This window comes from Lolium rigidum, chromosome 4 (genome assembly GCF_022539505.1).
Source record: "Lolium rigidum isolate FL_2022 chromosome 4, APGP_CSIRO_Lrig_0.1, whole genome shotgun sequence".
Taxonomy (NCBI): domain Eukaryota; kingdom Viridiplantae; phylum Streptophyta; class Magnoliopsida; order Poales; family Poaceae; genus Lolium; species Lolium rigidum.
The window spans coordinates 15,302,589-15,318,240 of record NC_061511.1 but is presented as its reverse complement, the minus strand read 5'-3'; the positions used below and the strand labels follow the sequence as shown (position 1 = coordinate 15,318,240).

At 47.0% G+C, this 15,652-nt stretch overlaps 1 protein-coding gene and 1 long non-coding RNA gene across 2 annotated transcripts; one reads left to right on the top strand and one right to left on the bottom strand.

Moving 5' to 3' along the window:
• Positions 1-4,845: 4,845 nt before the first annotated feature.
• LOC124708113 lies at positions 4,846-6,026 on the bottom strand. Its single transcript, XR_007005048.1, has 3 exons — positions 5,977-6,026; positions 5,734-5,815; positions 4,846-4,986 (listed from the first exon to the last, which is right to left on the bottom strand). It is a non-coding gene; the product is annotated as an uncharacterized LOC124708113 (long non-coding RNA).
• Positions 6,027-12,948: 6,922 nt separating this feature from the next.
• On the top strand, positions 12,949-15,348 carry LOC124649359. The gene is made up of 2 exons (XM_047189005.1): positions 12,949-13,100; positions 13,177-15,348. Exons 1-2 carry the CDS (start codon positions 13,033-13,035, stop codon positions 15,242-15,244), a joined length of 2,136 nt encoding a protein of 711 aa, XP_047044961.1. The 5' UTR covers positions 12,949-13,032; the 3' UTR covers positions 15,245-15,348.
• The last annotated feature ends 304 nt before the right edge of the window (positions 15,349-15,652 follow it).

Genomic DNA, 15,652 nt, shown 5'->3' with positions numbered 1-15,652 from the left:
AGGATCAGTTCATTCATGTCCATCCAATTCAAAGAAGTTCCCCTTTCAAGGGGTTCAGCTTCATCAGGTACTCCTCCAGGATCCAGCAAACTGGAATGTTTGTCCAACCAAAGCACCTTCCAGCTTCCAATCAACATCTCGATTCTTGTTAACATCTCCCTGACACACAACCATCTTAGTACCTGAAAGCACATTCCATTACACACAGTCCACAATGTCCAAAGTGCAGCAGAGGTAATATAGATCACTGGATTGTTATTTTCACTAACCCACTATGTGTCAACAAAGAGACCAAGTCTAACCATATATGGAACACTCACTGAGACACAGTTCTGCAGAGAGTAAGCTTAAGATTTACCCCATCCCAAGCATCAGCAACCCTTCAACAATGAATATCGGTAATCCGTGTCATACATATTCCATAGTCTCAGATTTGATGAGTACCGAACAATGAAACGAGATGATGATAACTCACCAGCCAGAACACCACTTCGTCCGCCTTAGCTCTACCAATGGCCATAGAACCTGCCTTCTGAGAGGTCGATGCCCCCATGCCACACCGATGGTTTTGGCATGGGGGCAAGTGGAGCCGGGACACAGCAATATGAAACTCTAGAACCCTTCTTAGAATCTGAGACTCTCCCGTATATTTGGTTCCTAAATTGGTGATCATATTTGGTTTCTCTTAAGTCTCTCACAAGATATATACATATGCTCATATCCATGAATTTAAGCTATCTGCATAAGCCCAATTGGATAGATGGTGCAAAACTACAACTATTTCACACTGGAACGACCCAAAAGCTCCAACATGTACTGAAATTATTAATTTCTTCCAAACATGGACTCACCGCTAGAGTAAATAAACATGATTTCATGGCAAAGAAGATGCAAGGATCACCGTCACATACATCATGGACAATGAGAAAATTTAAATTAGTTAGGTTCGCACTGAAAAATATCACTCAAAATATGAGTTCAGATATCACTGTCACTACATCCAAAAGCAATTCCAGTGAGATTTGGCAACTAAGTAGGTAAACTTTTATTTCCACCATCATGAGTAATGGGATATATGGAAAATAAAACATCCACGCTGTCTCTACAAATTAGCTCAGCTCTTAGTGTTCAGCCATATTACTAACCATACAAAGAACAAAATGCTTTTACCAATTCAACCTAACAACAAGAGAGAGATAAGTATACCAGTTTACATTGAGCATCCTCATGTGCTTACGAGCTATTTAAATCTTATAATTGCCAACCAAAGAGAAGAACAAAATAATTTTTTTTTTTTGATATACTGGAGTTCAGAGAAATCTGGGACGCAAACTGAGTGTTCAAATTCAAGCAGAGCTCCAGAAAATTCACTATGCTGTACACCTCAGCCACGGTAGGGGTCAATCCACCTAAAGAGCATGTGTCCACCAAATATCGTCAGACTGAATTCTTGAGCAGTAAAAAATCCAAAAGCCACACGTCCACACCATTTTAGCACTCATCAGATAGATATAGGACCTCAGATGACACATCAATGTTAACAAAAAAAACATTGAATCAGTTAATCTGTGCAGCTAACCAATCAGTTGTATTTTCAATATGCACAAGGGATGACAATATACTACTTGACTAATTACAGAAAACCAATCAACGTGGTCAGAGCTAACCAAACAGAATAGCATGCAACGTATTACCAAATCACCTTTAGGGACAAGGCCATCCAGCGTGTGCCGGAGCTGCACCAGAGTGGCAGGCATGGCAATAGAAACCCCATACATTTATAATCCACACATCAACGAATTTTTAAAGCCTGAAACGACACCAGAAAACTCAGATTAGACAAGCAAGATCAAAGGCTACAAGAGAAAGATATGGAGCAGATGGAAAGGATCGTGAGATGCTCACCTTGGCGTCTAGGCATCGGCTGAGCTCGCCCTCAAGTGAGTGCATGAGGTCTCGCATCCAGCCTTCACACATGGTCTGCGGTGCCTGGGTTGTGCGTCCCCAACGCCATGGTGCCTGGGAGGAGCACGTGGGAGTCCGGCGGCGAGGGTCGAGCGACGGGCGCGGGCAGGCGTCGCCCGGACGGCGTCCTCCATGAGAATAGCTCACAGGTGGCGCCGATGCCACATATCGTACACCCGTTGTGCGCGCCGCTGGGCACCATTGTACACCACCACCAGCCGCTCGAGACCTGATATGAGAACATCGTCACGTTATATTTATTTGCCAAAAGTTCCAAGCAGAGATGAGCATATTAATGCATAATCATAATTTTATTCACAACTTTCTAGGATGCAATGTGCATATTTCAGGAAATCATTTTTCACTTACTTCCTAATCAGCCAAGTCAAAAATATGTCCACGATAAGATGCCTTACTATTGTAAATCTGCATGCACTGTTTGCAGAGGCTAAGGTTCTGATTTTAGTATTACAGAAAATCTATTACCAAGAGATGACAAGGAAAGTGCGACCCAGTTGACAAATGATGGAAGCCTCTTCTATACATGTTCCACCAAGTCCGAGCCAAGCTGTGGATGGGAGACAAAGGAGGATAGCAGGGAGTCATCAACGCCAGCGCCATGGCCAGTCTGAGCCAAGCTGCCTCCCTCACTGGCATCCACGGATCTCTGCCTTCTCTGACCGGTGACGCACATTACAATAGTACATAAGTTAATACATGCAAAGTTGTCCTTTTCCAGCATATATGTTGACCTCAGTCTCAACTAAATCAAGTAAATAACAAAAAGAGTAGTTGCTAGTGTACCTGAATCCAGTATTGTGTGGGGGTCACAATCCATAACAAAGATGTTGTACAACCTAATAGCCAGAAACAATGTCATCAAATCCTGGGACTTGAGTGATACTCCTGAAAACAATATAAGAAAAAAAAATCTTGAGCAAGTCAGAGCATGGGCAAGAAACTACACAACCATAAACATGGACAAACGATAGGAAGGGAAAAATAATGTATCTTAGAATTGTGTTGTTTGCATACCAGCAGAGACAGGTGAGAAGGTGATTAAGTGACCATAAAAATAAACCACTTGTTTTGAAGATGCAAAATAAGATACATAAGCACATACAACTATTAGTTGCAATAACCTTATATTGAGCTCCTTGCAGGTGATTTATACTATTAGTTCATAGTAATAACATAGAGAAATCAAACTTGCGGCGAAAGAACAAAATGCAGTAGGAGACCTCCACAAATTTTATCTCACTTACAATCATTCAAGGGATGATCGCTATTGACTACATGGTAAATGCAGTAGGAGACCTCCACAAATTTTATCTCACTTGCAATCATTCAAGGGATGATCGCTATTGACTACATGGTAGGCAGAAATAGCCTCAAATCAATACACTAAAAAGGAAGCAACTGAGAAGTGAGAAGGCTCAGTACAACACTATATGCAGCCCTTGAAAATGTAAATGGGTCCAAGGTGGTGTAGGAGAACCAACTCTGTGTTTGATTAGGGAGACAATTAATAACCAGTTAAAAGACCTGTAGGAGAAATGACCAATCCCTAACATGGCAAGCATCCAAGCGAGAAAGTAGCTGAACCTCATGGCATTGATCTTGAGTAGTGCCACTGCTAGCAGTACGCCTGACTCTGCCTTACCACCAACTGCTCCCACCATGTCCTGATTGCCATAACCCCTGGCATATGAGGGCATGCAAGGGAGGACCAGCGAGGCCTAAATCAAGAGATGGTGTATGAGAGTAGCCTTGAGACACAGAAAAATTGTACCCATGGCATGAAAGAAATAGCATAGGGCGAAGTGCGGACCTGGGTAGCTGTGAGTGTATCATCATGGGTTGGCGGCCTTGTCCTCTCCGATGGCTTCGACAAGGGGGCAAGGGGAGAGCCGTAGGCTGCAGCAAGGGAGCTGACTCAACCATGCTCCAAGCAGCAACTGCAAGTATTGTACAAAACATCAGGAAAAATATAATTTCGGTGTTACAAAAGTTTCAGAAGATCATCTCAATCTTGTGAGCTCCTATGCCACAATAGATTTTAGCTGTGCTAACTGCTAAGATGAGCAATGAACTAAGCCATTGTCACCAGACCACTCATGTAATTTGCATCACAAATCAGTTTCACCAACTTGTACTGCAACAATAGTATTGGAAACTAAGGCCTTTCATCTGTACTTTTAGCTGCAGTAGGCAAATTGGCATGATTCTTGATAGTAATTACAAGGAGCCTGCTAGAAGTAGAAACAAGCATTATGTCACATCTATAATAGAACAAAGGATACCAAAAGAGAGAGAAATTAGCATACAATTAAGCATTTTCCTCTAGGAGCCATGATACTTAGAAGTATTTATGTTAACAAACGTAAAAAATCTTTGTGTCTTGGGAATTGAACCGTTGGAGCACAACAGCTGCATTGTGTGGAGTGAAAGAATGGTTTTTTCCAACGCTGGTTAGCAATTGACATAATCCATTTGCACCATGATAAGAAAAGAAGTAATAGCAAGGTCACGCTCACACATTGTTTGTCCCAAAAGCTTCCAAATGTTTTAGTAAGAATATTAATATTATTGATAGAGAATACGACCTATCATAAGAAAAGCTCAGCACTAATTATTTAGAGTTCTTCATTAAATAAATATATCTCTTCTTTTTTAGTAAGCAATGCATCATTAATCCCAAATTTTCTTCACTCCTTTTGCATCTGTGTGGACCACCAAACAATATTGAGAACACCACACCAACTGAGCATAAATCATGAATTCCATTGGAGAATTAAAGAAGATCCGGGAGGGAGATGGTATACCTAGTAACAAGCCAGAGATGGCGAGGCTGCTGGCAGGCCACCGGATCCACCGTTGCAAACACGCCACAAGGCCGCACCACCTCCTCACTGTGCATCATTGGCACAAGAAATCTCGCTGACATCTCCTGGCTGAGGGAGGAGATGAAGGAGCACCAACTCCTCGCAATCAATCTGTTGTGTTTGTTGTAGCTTATTACTGCAGAAATAAGGAGAAAGTGAATAACACAAACAAGCTTAGTCAAACACAGAAAGCAACAACCTTCTATCAGCATTCAACAGTAATGTTCAACTGAAAATCTAATCAATGTAAACTCTTTATCCTGCAAAGAAATTGTGTTGACTCTTTATCCTGAATATTTTAACCAGATAATCGTCCTATCATGAATATTTCAACAGTATATTATATGGATGATAACAATATGTTAACCATGACAAAACAAATATTGGGAAACAGTTTCCTACATACCCTAGCCTACTTGCACTCACTAATTGGCGTTGCATTTCATTTTGTATCCTACCCGATATTTTAACCAGATAATCGTCCTATCATGAAGGTGTCATGAACCAGAAATGCTTCAAGCAACTTTGTAAGTTTTTGGGACATAGTCTGTGAGGTATATCTTGTCTCTTGAGCCATTCGCCATACGGGTGATCTTTCAAGTATAGTTCCTTAATTAAGTGCATCATCATGTAGCTCAGTATCAATTCCTACAGGTATTATAATCACACAAAAAATATGTTTGAAAAACAAATTTGGCAAAAGAAAATTGGTAAACAAAATAAAACATCCACTGCAACCAAAGCCCTCGCACATCTGATCAGAATCCTCGTCATATGCAACTTCTCCATAGATTTGCAAACATAGCAAATCTACACAAGTTGAACAAGATGCACCTCATCACTTTTTTAGAGTAAATTAACAGGCGATGAGCACGGAGCTTACATGTGGCATTGAAGCTATTGTCCTCATTTTCTTCCAGGAGCAGTCCGTCACCGCACAAAGTGCCTTGCTTGGCCAGCAGCTGCTGCACGGGGAGCCAAAAAAATAAAGCAGCAAGAATGAATCAGTACACATACATTTCATCAAACAGTTCACACGCAAGATCTTAAAGTACAAGCAAATCGAAAGAAAAAGCCCAAAAGAGAGATCAGGAGCATATAGAAAGAAGGATTGAGAGGTGCTCACCATGGCGTCACAGGAACGGGCGACCGTGCATCCCAGAGTGTGTTCCAAAGTCTGTTGCTGCATGGCCCGTCCCCAACGCAGTAGTGCCTACCACCACCGCTGCCGCGTCCAGCTGCTGCCGGTGCTCCGGCCGCGCTCCCTGCTGCCGCTGAATCCCTCGTCCAACCGCTGCCTGTGCTGGAGCTGGGGAAGGAGGCCGGCCGACCTGGGAAGCCTCCATCGCCGCCGCCGCGCGACAAGGAATAGGCTTCGCGGAGAGCCCGCCATCAGCTCCACCGCGCGGTCACCTTGCGCTGCTGCAGCTCGCAGCCGCACCGCGGCGCGCCTGGCCTCCCGCAGCACGGCGAGGAGCTCCCAGGGAGCCCGCCCGCTTCCGTGCCGCCTGGCCTCCCGCTAGACCTCGACCAGGAGCGCCTCCTCCTCCGCTTCCACCGAGGACAGCACCGCCACCGCCTCGACCCCGCTGCCACGCCCTGCACACGCACGCCCACACCAAGGCCCGCGCCGCTCGCGCTTGACTCGTCCACCACCAAACCGTGCTCTGTTGCGCACCGGCCTCACGCGGGGCTGGAGCAGAGGTGAGATCTGATGGGGGAGAAGGAGATCGCCATTGGGGAGGAGAGGGGCGGGGAGGATTGGGGCTCGTCCATGGCTCCACGCCGATCTAGGTTTTCACCGTCTCCAGCGGGCAAAATGGGAGGAGGAGAGAATGCGGCGGATTGGGGAAGACAGGAGGAAGCGGAGCCAATCGTGGTGTCTAGGTTTTCAGCTTAGGCAAGAGAAATGACAGACTCACAGCACGAGCCCTCTTGCCTCTGCCACGCGACCCCACTCAAAGAAGACCCCAAATGTCATAGACTTCTCAGCACGAGCGCTAACGTGAACGAGGAAGAGGTAAAATGGACGGTGGTCAATCGCTGCGGGAGGCAAAATTTACTGTCCAGCACCGATCGGACGACCAACGAAGGTTTGCCCCTTTGGATGCCCTGGTTGGCCGGGTAGTCTAGGAACATTTATAGAAGTAATAAATGGGTCGGTCTACATGAGGCCCGCCACGCGTAAGCGGCCCGGCCCAGCTAAGGCCTACTAAGTCTAAATGTGTCATCCCACGTAAAGCCTCTTAAGGCTAAATGGGCAAGCTTAACGGCGGCCTACTATATTATTAGCGCCAGCCCGTTTAAGAGTGTCTAACTCTTGTTGAGTGAGCTTGTTTATGGTTTTACTAGTTGGTCCGTCCAATGTAAATCCATATAAGATCTACTAAAATTAAATGGCTCGGTCAATCATTAGCCATTATGACTCGATCCTCTTACTGCTCTCGTCCAGATGAAAAAAATCTAGAAACACTTTGTTTTACCGAGCAGATACGCACGACCAATCGCAATTACAATCCTTTAATAGGCCATTAGTGTTTCTAGTTGTAGCAGGTTTTTCTTTTCAAAGGTTCGTTTAGCCTATTAAAAGCCGCCCAACAATGGTTGGTACTTCATTTAACCAACATTTTAAATAATAAATTAAGCTAATTATTATTACCAATAAAAAATTATGGAAATATTACATGGCAGATTGTCAATACAAATATAGCTCCTGGTCAACATGTGTGGGCAATACGCCTCCTTAGTCGCGGTGTGAATGTCACGCACCGCGGCCTCTTGCGCCGCCGCCTCGACCATCTCCAGCACCTGTGAGCCACCTCGCCTTCGCACTCGAAGCCAACCACCTCCTCATCGGCCTACTTCCAAGCTAGCTCCATGGCCCGCACCTCGACCTCCTCGTCAGAGGCCTGCAGGAAGAGAACGAGGCACATCTACCTGATGGCGCTCCAGGTAGCAACCTTATGGCGAGGCATAGATGGTTGGCGGTTGGTGGCGCTTGGGTGGTGATCCTCACCGCGCCGGATGGCGTTTTTATAGACAATGGCCTGGGTGGGAAACGGCCGGACGGGCGCGCGATGTTCCGGCCATTGGCGGGAATCCACCACAGCCCGCGCGCGGAAACATGAGCCAACGACGGTGGAAACCAACCGGATGCACGGAAGCCGGCGAGGGGTTTGGCATTAACATCTTATCGTTATTAGAGGCAAAGCATCAATCCTTGACAGCGGGTGGGGGAGGTCAACATGCGTCAGGCCGTTAGGCGTACCCTGCGACATAAACGGACCGTGACCCATTATCTATGCGCGAGCCGACACATTCAAACCAAAACGAACGACTTGGGTCGCCGTTTTGGGTCGCCAGCCTCGTGGACAGTGGCGGAGCCACATATAGACCTGTGTAGTCATATGACCACACAGATTTTTGTCAAATTCTTTGTCTGCTAGTAAAAATCATGTCAAAAAATATTAAAAATACATGCATTTGACATCACAGATTTAGAATGACAACACAGACTTTAAGTTCTGTCTCCGCCACTGCTCGTGGAGATGCCTTTACAACGCCGATTAAGATGTACCGGCCGGGGGAAGGCCCAAGAGGTATACAAGAGAGGCTACAAGAGCAGAGCAATCCTGAGTGGCCGCAGCTTCTCCACTCTAAGTCTTCTTTTTCACAACCAAGTCACATCATTAGTTCATCACCATGGGTGGATGTGTAGGTGTTGCCGGAGAAGTGGTTGATCCGGTAGAAGAGGTGGCGAGCGAGGTGCCTCCCGGATTAACGGCGCAGAGGTGCGTTGCTTTCCAATGGGAACCCGATGGCAAGTACCTGCGCTACTCGCGCCAGGGCAAGGAGGAGGGAGCTGTCACCGACGGGTTGCTCCAGCTAGACGGCGAGGACGTCACTAGCCCTCACACACGGTTCTTCCTGGAGCCTTCCAAGGAGCACGACGGCCAGCGGCTCCTGCACGTCAGATGCTGCTACGACAACAAGTACTTGGCGGCGGTGCAGGGACCCCATAGCGGGGGCGGCGCCTGGATCATCGGAGCCACCGATGAGGCGGAGGAGGACCTGTCCAAAGCGACGTGCACGCTGTTCAAGACGACAGCCAGCGACCGGCGTCCCAGCTACGTCAGGTTTGTCCACGCTCATCTGGGGATGTACGCGTGCATGTCCAAGCAGACCCTCCGTCTCTCCATGCAGGAAGGAGACGGACTAGACGCGGCCGATCCCCATGGCGACATCATCATCCATGATCTATCGCGGAGTCTGGTCTTACCTAGATACCTTGTTTTCAAGGGCGACAACGGCATGTACCTCCGCCCGCGGATCATCGGGCGCCAAAAGTACCTACAGTTCTCAGCAGCAGGTGCCGTCGGCCAATCTTTGGTCAACACCGTCCACGGAAACCAGGACGGGACGTTCCGTGTGTGGTCGAATCACTTCGGCAAGTTCTGGCGGCGCAGCCCCAACTGGATCTTCTGCGACTCGGACGCCGCCGCCGCCGCCGGGGACGTCGACACGCTCTTCAGGGCAACAAGATTCGGCAGTTCCGTCGCGCTTCAGAACCTCGGCAACAACTGGTACTGCAAGAGGTTGACCACGGAAGGCAAGAACAACTGCCTCAACGCGGGCGCTCCGACTATCACGGCAGACGCAAGGCTACGGCTGGAGGAAGCCGTTGTCTCTCGCGAGATTTACGATGTCATCTTCGACCTCTCACGACCCAGAGTCTACGGGAAGACCACTGTTGTCGACATGGCGACCGCCTCTGCTCACAACGACGACACCGCCTCCAGCACCACGGCTGAGCTCACGCTGGAGTGCAGATACACGGAGAGAAGGACCTGGGCTTCGAGTGTCACAATGAGCCTCGGCGTCACGACAAAGATCCATGCTGGCGTTCCTCACATCGCGGCCGGCGGGAACGTAGAGGTTGCAGAGGATGAGCTGAGTGGGTCGTACAGCTGGGGATCATCCATGGAGAAAGAAACACGCAAGGATGTCGCCTACCAAGTCACCGTGCCCCCAAAGACGAAGGTAACAGTGACCATGGTAGCAACCATAGCGTCCTGCGACGTCCCCTTCTCCTACAAGCAAAAGGACACCTTGTTCGATGGGCAGCAAGTGACTCATGACATGAACGATGGCCTCTACACTGGTGAAAATTGCTTCGATTTTGAATATGTAATAACCAGCCAGGAAATGATCTAATTCGGTCTTAACTATGTCGTCGCCCAATGATCTAAGGCAGGTGTATTTTTTCCGAATTTTTTGAATCTTCAAAATGCTGATTTTCAATTTTACTAAAAATGGGCACCATTGAGCCCAAGCTCCATTTGTCCACACCCACCTACACACTTCTTTCAGTGCACCAAAAATTCGAACAACAATATCTACATATTCTAGTACAAAAGTTAATGTTTGAGGTTAATATATGTTGTGTTATTTGAAACAAACTAAAGATAAAATTGATTACATTCACATATATTTGCTACCACTTTACTTTTTATAGGCCGCATACTATAAGTTTTATCACTATGCAAAGAATCAAGGACTTTATTCTCAGAGTTACAATCCTACTTGAAGAAATCACACAAATTTATCATATGTAAGAACAATATTAAGGCAACCTCTTCGCAACGAATGAATCAAGGATTTAGGCAGCAGCCTAGTTCATCTCAACAGTCAAGCTTACATCAACAGCAGTATCTGCAATCAGACAGTTCTTCTGAGATTGGAGAAATGATGAAGTTGCAGAAGAAAATGTTCAGTGGAAGACAGGATTCTATGAAAGTTCAGCTAGAATTGTTTTTCAAGACAATGCAACAACTAACTGCTTGTATATCAAATTTGCAAGTAAATCCAGAAGAGAACGAATTGCCAGTTCAAACTTTTTTTTCGAGAAAACGCAAAAAGCATTTGTGTTTCATTTCATTGAAAAGATAGAATGTTTGAGGTTACATGCCCCTAAGAGGTGACGCAACAGACAGCCAAAACAAAAACATCACCAAGTGACAAAGTTTTGCCAGCTCAAACTGAAGTTAATCCTAAACAGTGTGGTACTACTTGTCTAGTGAATCTATCACTACAAGAAGTGGTAAATCAATGGAGCCACTGCTGAAAATTCCTACAAAATTGCATTGTGTACCTCCACGGACGAGAAATTCAGTTCAAACATCACTACAAAAGGAAACTGAAGAAAAAGACAAGGAGCCAGAAACAGTTATTCTTTGAGGTTCTAAAAAAAAAAAATTTCACATCTGAATGTACAAATGCTCTATACATGGAATCCAACAAGAACTTTTTATTTGTGTGTAGATTTCAACAAAATTCAGCGTGGCCTGTAACAATTCGACCATTGACAACCGTTACTGAAGGGCCTTCCATGATGCAAGGAGAGGCATAACTAAATGTTTCTTCGTCGCCATCAACATTACCATAAGTACGAATCCCCTGGTTTCCAATAAACATCGGAAATGGTCTTTGAGCCAATATACTTTCTCCTTAGGATTCTTTACGATGCCACATCCTTTGTAAGAAGGTTGAAAACCCATTTACTAAGTAGGGTTGTGTTTTTTAACTTCTTGATCTTGAACGCCAAGACCATCATGATGTTTTGGATGGAAATGCACATTTTATTTGGCTCATCTATATTTATTTATTTCATTGTCTCCTTGCCAAAATAACCTGGATCCGAAATAATCCAATATTTTTTTTCACGGTCTTCTTTGTCAAAAGAACCTAGATCCAGAATAATCTGATCTATATATGCTTTTGGAACTTTGAAAAAGGATAGCATGTGTATTCAATTGATAAGAACCGGTCTTCTGCCAACAGAAAAGGAGCTTGCCTTTCCAACTTCTCAATTGTTTTCTGGACGCTTTGGACATTTGAGAGTCTAAGATAATGAACTAGAATTCCCAAATACCTCATAGGGAACTAACTTGGTCACAACCGAATAATTCAGTGCATTGAGAGGCAGCTCCCAGTGCTTTAGCAAAGTAGAACAATTCACTTTTATGAAAATTTATTTTGACACCCTAAAGCTGCTCGAATGCCGAGAGTATTATCTTCCTATTATTAGCTTTATCGAAGAGAATTGTTTATCTGCATATTGCAAAAAAAGAGTGGCCACCATCCACTAGGTGTGGCACCACTCCCGGAAATTGAGCGAAGTTTTTCAAACGCTATCACGAAAGTCACCATATCTGCCAAAAAGTTAAATAACAATGGGTGATAGTGGGTCCCCTAACAATGTCCCTTTTCAATTGAGAAGTAATGACCTATATCATCATTTCATAGATACACCTATGAAATTATGGACTGACTCGAGTCATTTTTCAGAGAATCCCTTCATTCTCAAAGTCTGTGAGGAAAAGACCATATTATTTAACCTTGTCATAAGCCTTCTCAAAATCAATTTTAGATGTCAGTACAATTTATTTTATTGTGGTGTAATTCATGAAATGCTAGTCAAGTATGCTCTGCGTTGCGTAAAGGCTGGTCGAACCACATGATCTGCCGCCGAATAAAGGCTAATGGTTGTAATCTCTGACAATTTAAAAGCTGGCATATGTTTCTGCATCCGTTCAGCCTCCTTTGTCTTGGGAGAAAATAAAAGTTCAGCAGGAACAAGTCAATGTACAATTATACAGTATGTTCAGATGGCAGCAACAAGCTCGAGAACAAAACCAGAGCCTTATCTTGATACACCAACCACTAAAGCTGTATGTGTGCCTACCCGAATTATAAGAGTGCGTACCGGATTCCAGCAACAGACGGAATCAAGCATTACTGATGTGAACAAGGTTCTCCGATCATAGAGCAAGCGATCCCGTACGTCCTGAGCAAACCGAACAAGGTTCTCAGGTAAAGCAACTTCCCATCGGGCCTGATTACTTTTCAGAAAAAGAGGAACCTGAGACTGATTGGTCGTGCCTGCATGCTTTGGTGCTTACGCTTGTAAACTGATTGGTTATCTCTAAAGCTTTGTTTGAGGAACTGATTCTTCATGCCCATGTGCATGAAAGTTGTGTCACTCACTGGCCAAGTGGTGTCAATCAGTAGGGTTGCTTCGTTGGTCCCTAACCTCGTACAGGATTGGCATGCATGCGCATGCCCATGCCCGTTCGATCTGTACCGAGACTAGGTGGAGGGAAACAAGAGGAAGAGACGTGAAATGAGGCTGCTGAAAATGAGGAAGGTCGAGGAAGTCAGCAGCCATGATCCCACAGAGCCACACATTAGGTAACTATTAAGATGCTCCTATCTAAGTTTGCAGCTCATTCGTTGTCCTGGATATATACACATATATATTGTGCAGCTTGGTGGACGCGCAAAACCTGTGGAACCAATGGGAGATCCACTGCCTGATCCTTGCAAGCTTCGTCTTGCAAGTGTTCCTCTTCTCCTTCGCAGGCGTCCGGCTGCGCAGCTCCTCCCGTGTCGTGGGCGTGGTCCTGTGGCTGGGCTACATGTCGGCCGACTCGGTTGCCGTGTTCGTCCTGGGCCATCTCTCCGTCCACACTGGTGGCCCCAACCACCAGCTCCTTATTTTCTGGGCGCCCTTCGTGCTCCTTCACCTGGGCGGGCAGGACACCATCACAGCTTTCTCCATGCAAGACAACGTTCTTTGGATGCGCCACCTGCTGGGCTTCGCCTCGCAGCTGGGGCTGGCCGTCTTCGTCGTCTCCAAGTCGCCCTGGCCAGACCGCTGGCTCCTCACCTCTACACTGCTCATGTTCGTGTCGGGGTGCATCAAGTATGGCGAGCGCATCTACTGTCTCGCCACCGCCAACCCAGGGCAGCTCATGAAAGAGTTCCTGGGCGGCTTTGAAGACCGCATACGCTCCATCAAGGAGTTGCAAACAATCGCCAGACAAGGCCTGGGGTCTTATCTCAGTAGCCGTACTTTCACCGAGGTGTCGCTGAATCCTGCCATGGACATCATGTCCACGGACATCCTACCCAACTACGACTGGTCCGTCTCTCGCGACATCTTCTCTGACCTCTACTCGAAACAGGTTGATTCTTCCGTGCCACAGTACCGCAGCAGCGCCTACATCTTCGCCGAGGACAGGCTCTGGATCTGCTACCAACGCCTCTACACAAAGGCCACCTTCCGTCTCTGTCCTGCTGGCGCATTGCTCCATCTCGTCGCATTTCTCTCCACCTCGGCAGCCATGGCGCTTTTCTTCATGGCTGCCAAAAGTGGCCAGCTCCAGCACTATGATGGAGCTGACGTCGCTGTGTCCGGCGTCTTGCTCGTAGGAGCCGTCACCTTGGAGGCAGCCTCCTTCGTCATGTCCATGTTCTCTCGTGAAGACCTCTGGAGGCACCCGTTCTGCTGGTCTGGCAACCACACCGTAATCCACTGTGTGTTCTTCATCACTTGCGGGACTTGTGCTGATTTACTGAGGAAGAGGTGGAGGAGACCCCAGTGGTCAAGAACACTAGTGCAGTACAACATCATCACAGGTTGCGTCAAGAGAGCCTCGGTGGTGCCGCGATGGATCGTCGAACGCCTGGGCGCGAGCGCCCCTGGCATCGAGCGCATCCCCGTTACCAATGACCTCAAGAACCTGGTCATCAAGAATCTGCTAGACAATACGATGATGTCAACAGACTTCACCAGCTCGCGGGGCGAGGTGGCGCTGGGGAGGAGGCGGAGGACTGCTGCCGATGAGGTACCAGCTCCAGCTGCTAAGAGCCTGTCAGAGAAGGTCCTAAGCGAGAGTGTGAAGGAGGTGGATTTCCCGACCAGCGTTCTCATTTGGCATATCGCCACGGACATACGCTTCTTCACCGATGCTGATGGTGATGCTTCCGCTGATAAGACAATTAGCAGGCAGCTCTCAAATTACATCATGTACCTCATCTTCAAGTGCGACGTGATGCTTAGCAGCAATTCCAAGTTCCTGCTTCGTAAAGCTCGTGATGAGATCACCCTCACTCTCAACAAGGCTGGGCCCCTGGGACGAGATGACGGCCAGCACGACGCCGATAAATTATCGTGGAACAAGAAGACGGCGGGCACAGCCATGGCTGTGCGACACCTGGTGAACTCACCGCTGTTTGTGCAGGCACGCTCCGGAATGGACATATCGGTGCCGTTCAACCCTAGCACCGCCGATATCCTCGGTGACCCCGTGTTGCCTCGTGCGTTCAAGGTGGCCGAGGCGCTGGCCAGCATCCCAGAAGCCGATCGCTGGGACATCATCGTCGACGTCTGGCTGGAGATGCTCTACTACATTGCGCCTCGCTGCGGGGCCGCATTCCATCGCAACCATCTCAACACTGGTGGGGAGTTCATCACGCATGTCCTCGTAGTAATGTACAGCATAGGCCCCCTCGGCTATCACCCAAGTCTGCTCAAGTTTGGACCTCACTAGTAGGTTGCCTGGTGTACCTACGAGCTCTTCTCCACTTGGTATGCTTAGCTTACATATGTGCCACTGCCACTTGTATTCTCTATATGTATTTTCCTCTCCGGGTGCACTATATGTTGGATCCAGCAGGATCAACTAGCTCTAGTTTGAGCCACAAAAGAATAAGATCAGAAATACCTTGGTCTGAAGATGATGCCATGCCTCCTCTTGTTTAATTGCTCACACCAGGATGGAGCAATTTGTGCTAGGTTCTTCTTAGTGCTTTAGTGCTAGCCTGATCGGTGGCTTGTTCTTGAGAGAGGGTGTGTAAGAGAGAAGGCAGAGAGCAGCAGCCATCTTCCACCACTCCTCTTCTAGGTCATTTGACCCCTTTTATATGTTTAGCACTATGCACTAGGGGAACCAGCACCG

Bases quoted from the DNA above. Each gene is read 5' to 3' on its own strand.
- LOC124649359 (XM_047189005.1), top strand. From the start codon at position 13,033: ATGAGGCTGCTGAAAATGAGGAAGGTCGAGGAAGTCAGCAGCCATGAT. The intron at 13,101-13,176 runs GTAACTATTAAG...TATATTGTGCAG, and splicing joins CCCACAGAGCCACACATTAG to CTTGGTGGACGCGCAAAACC.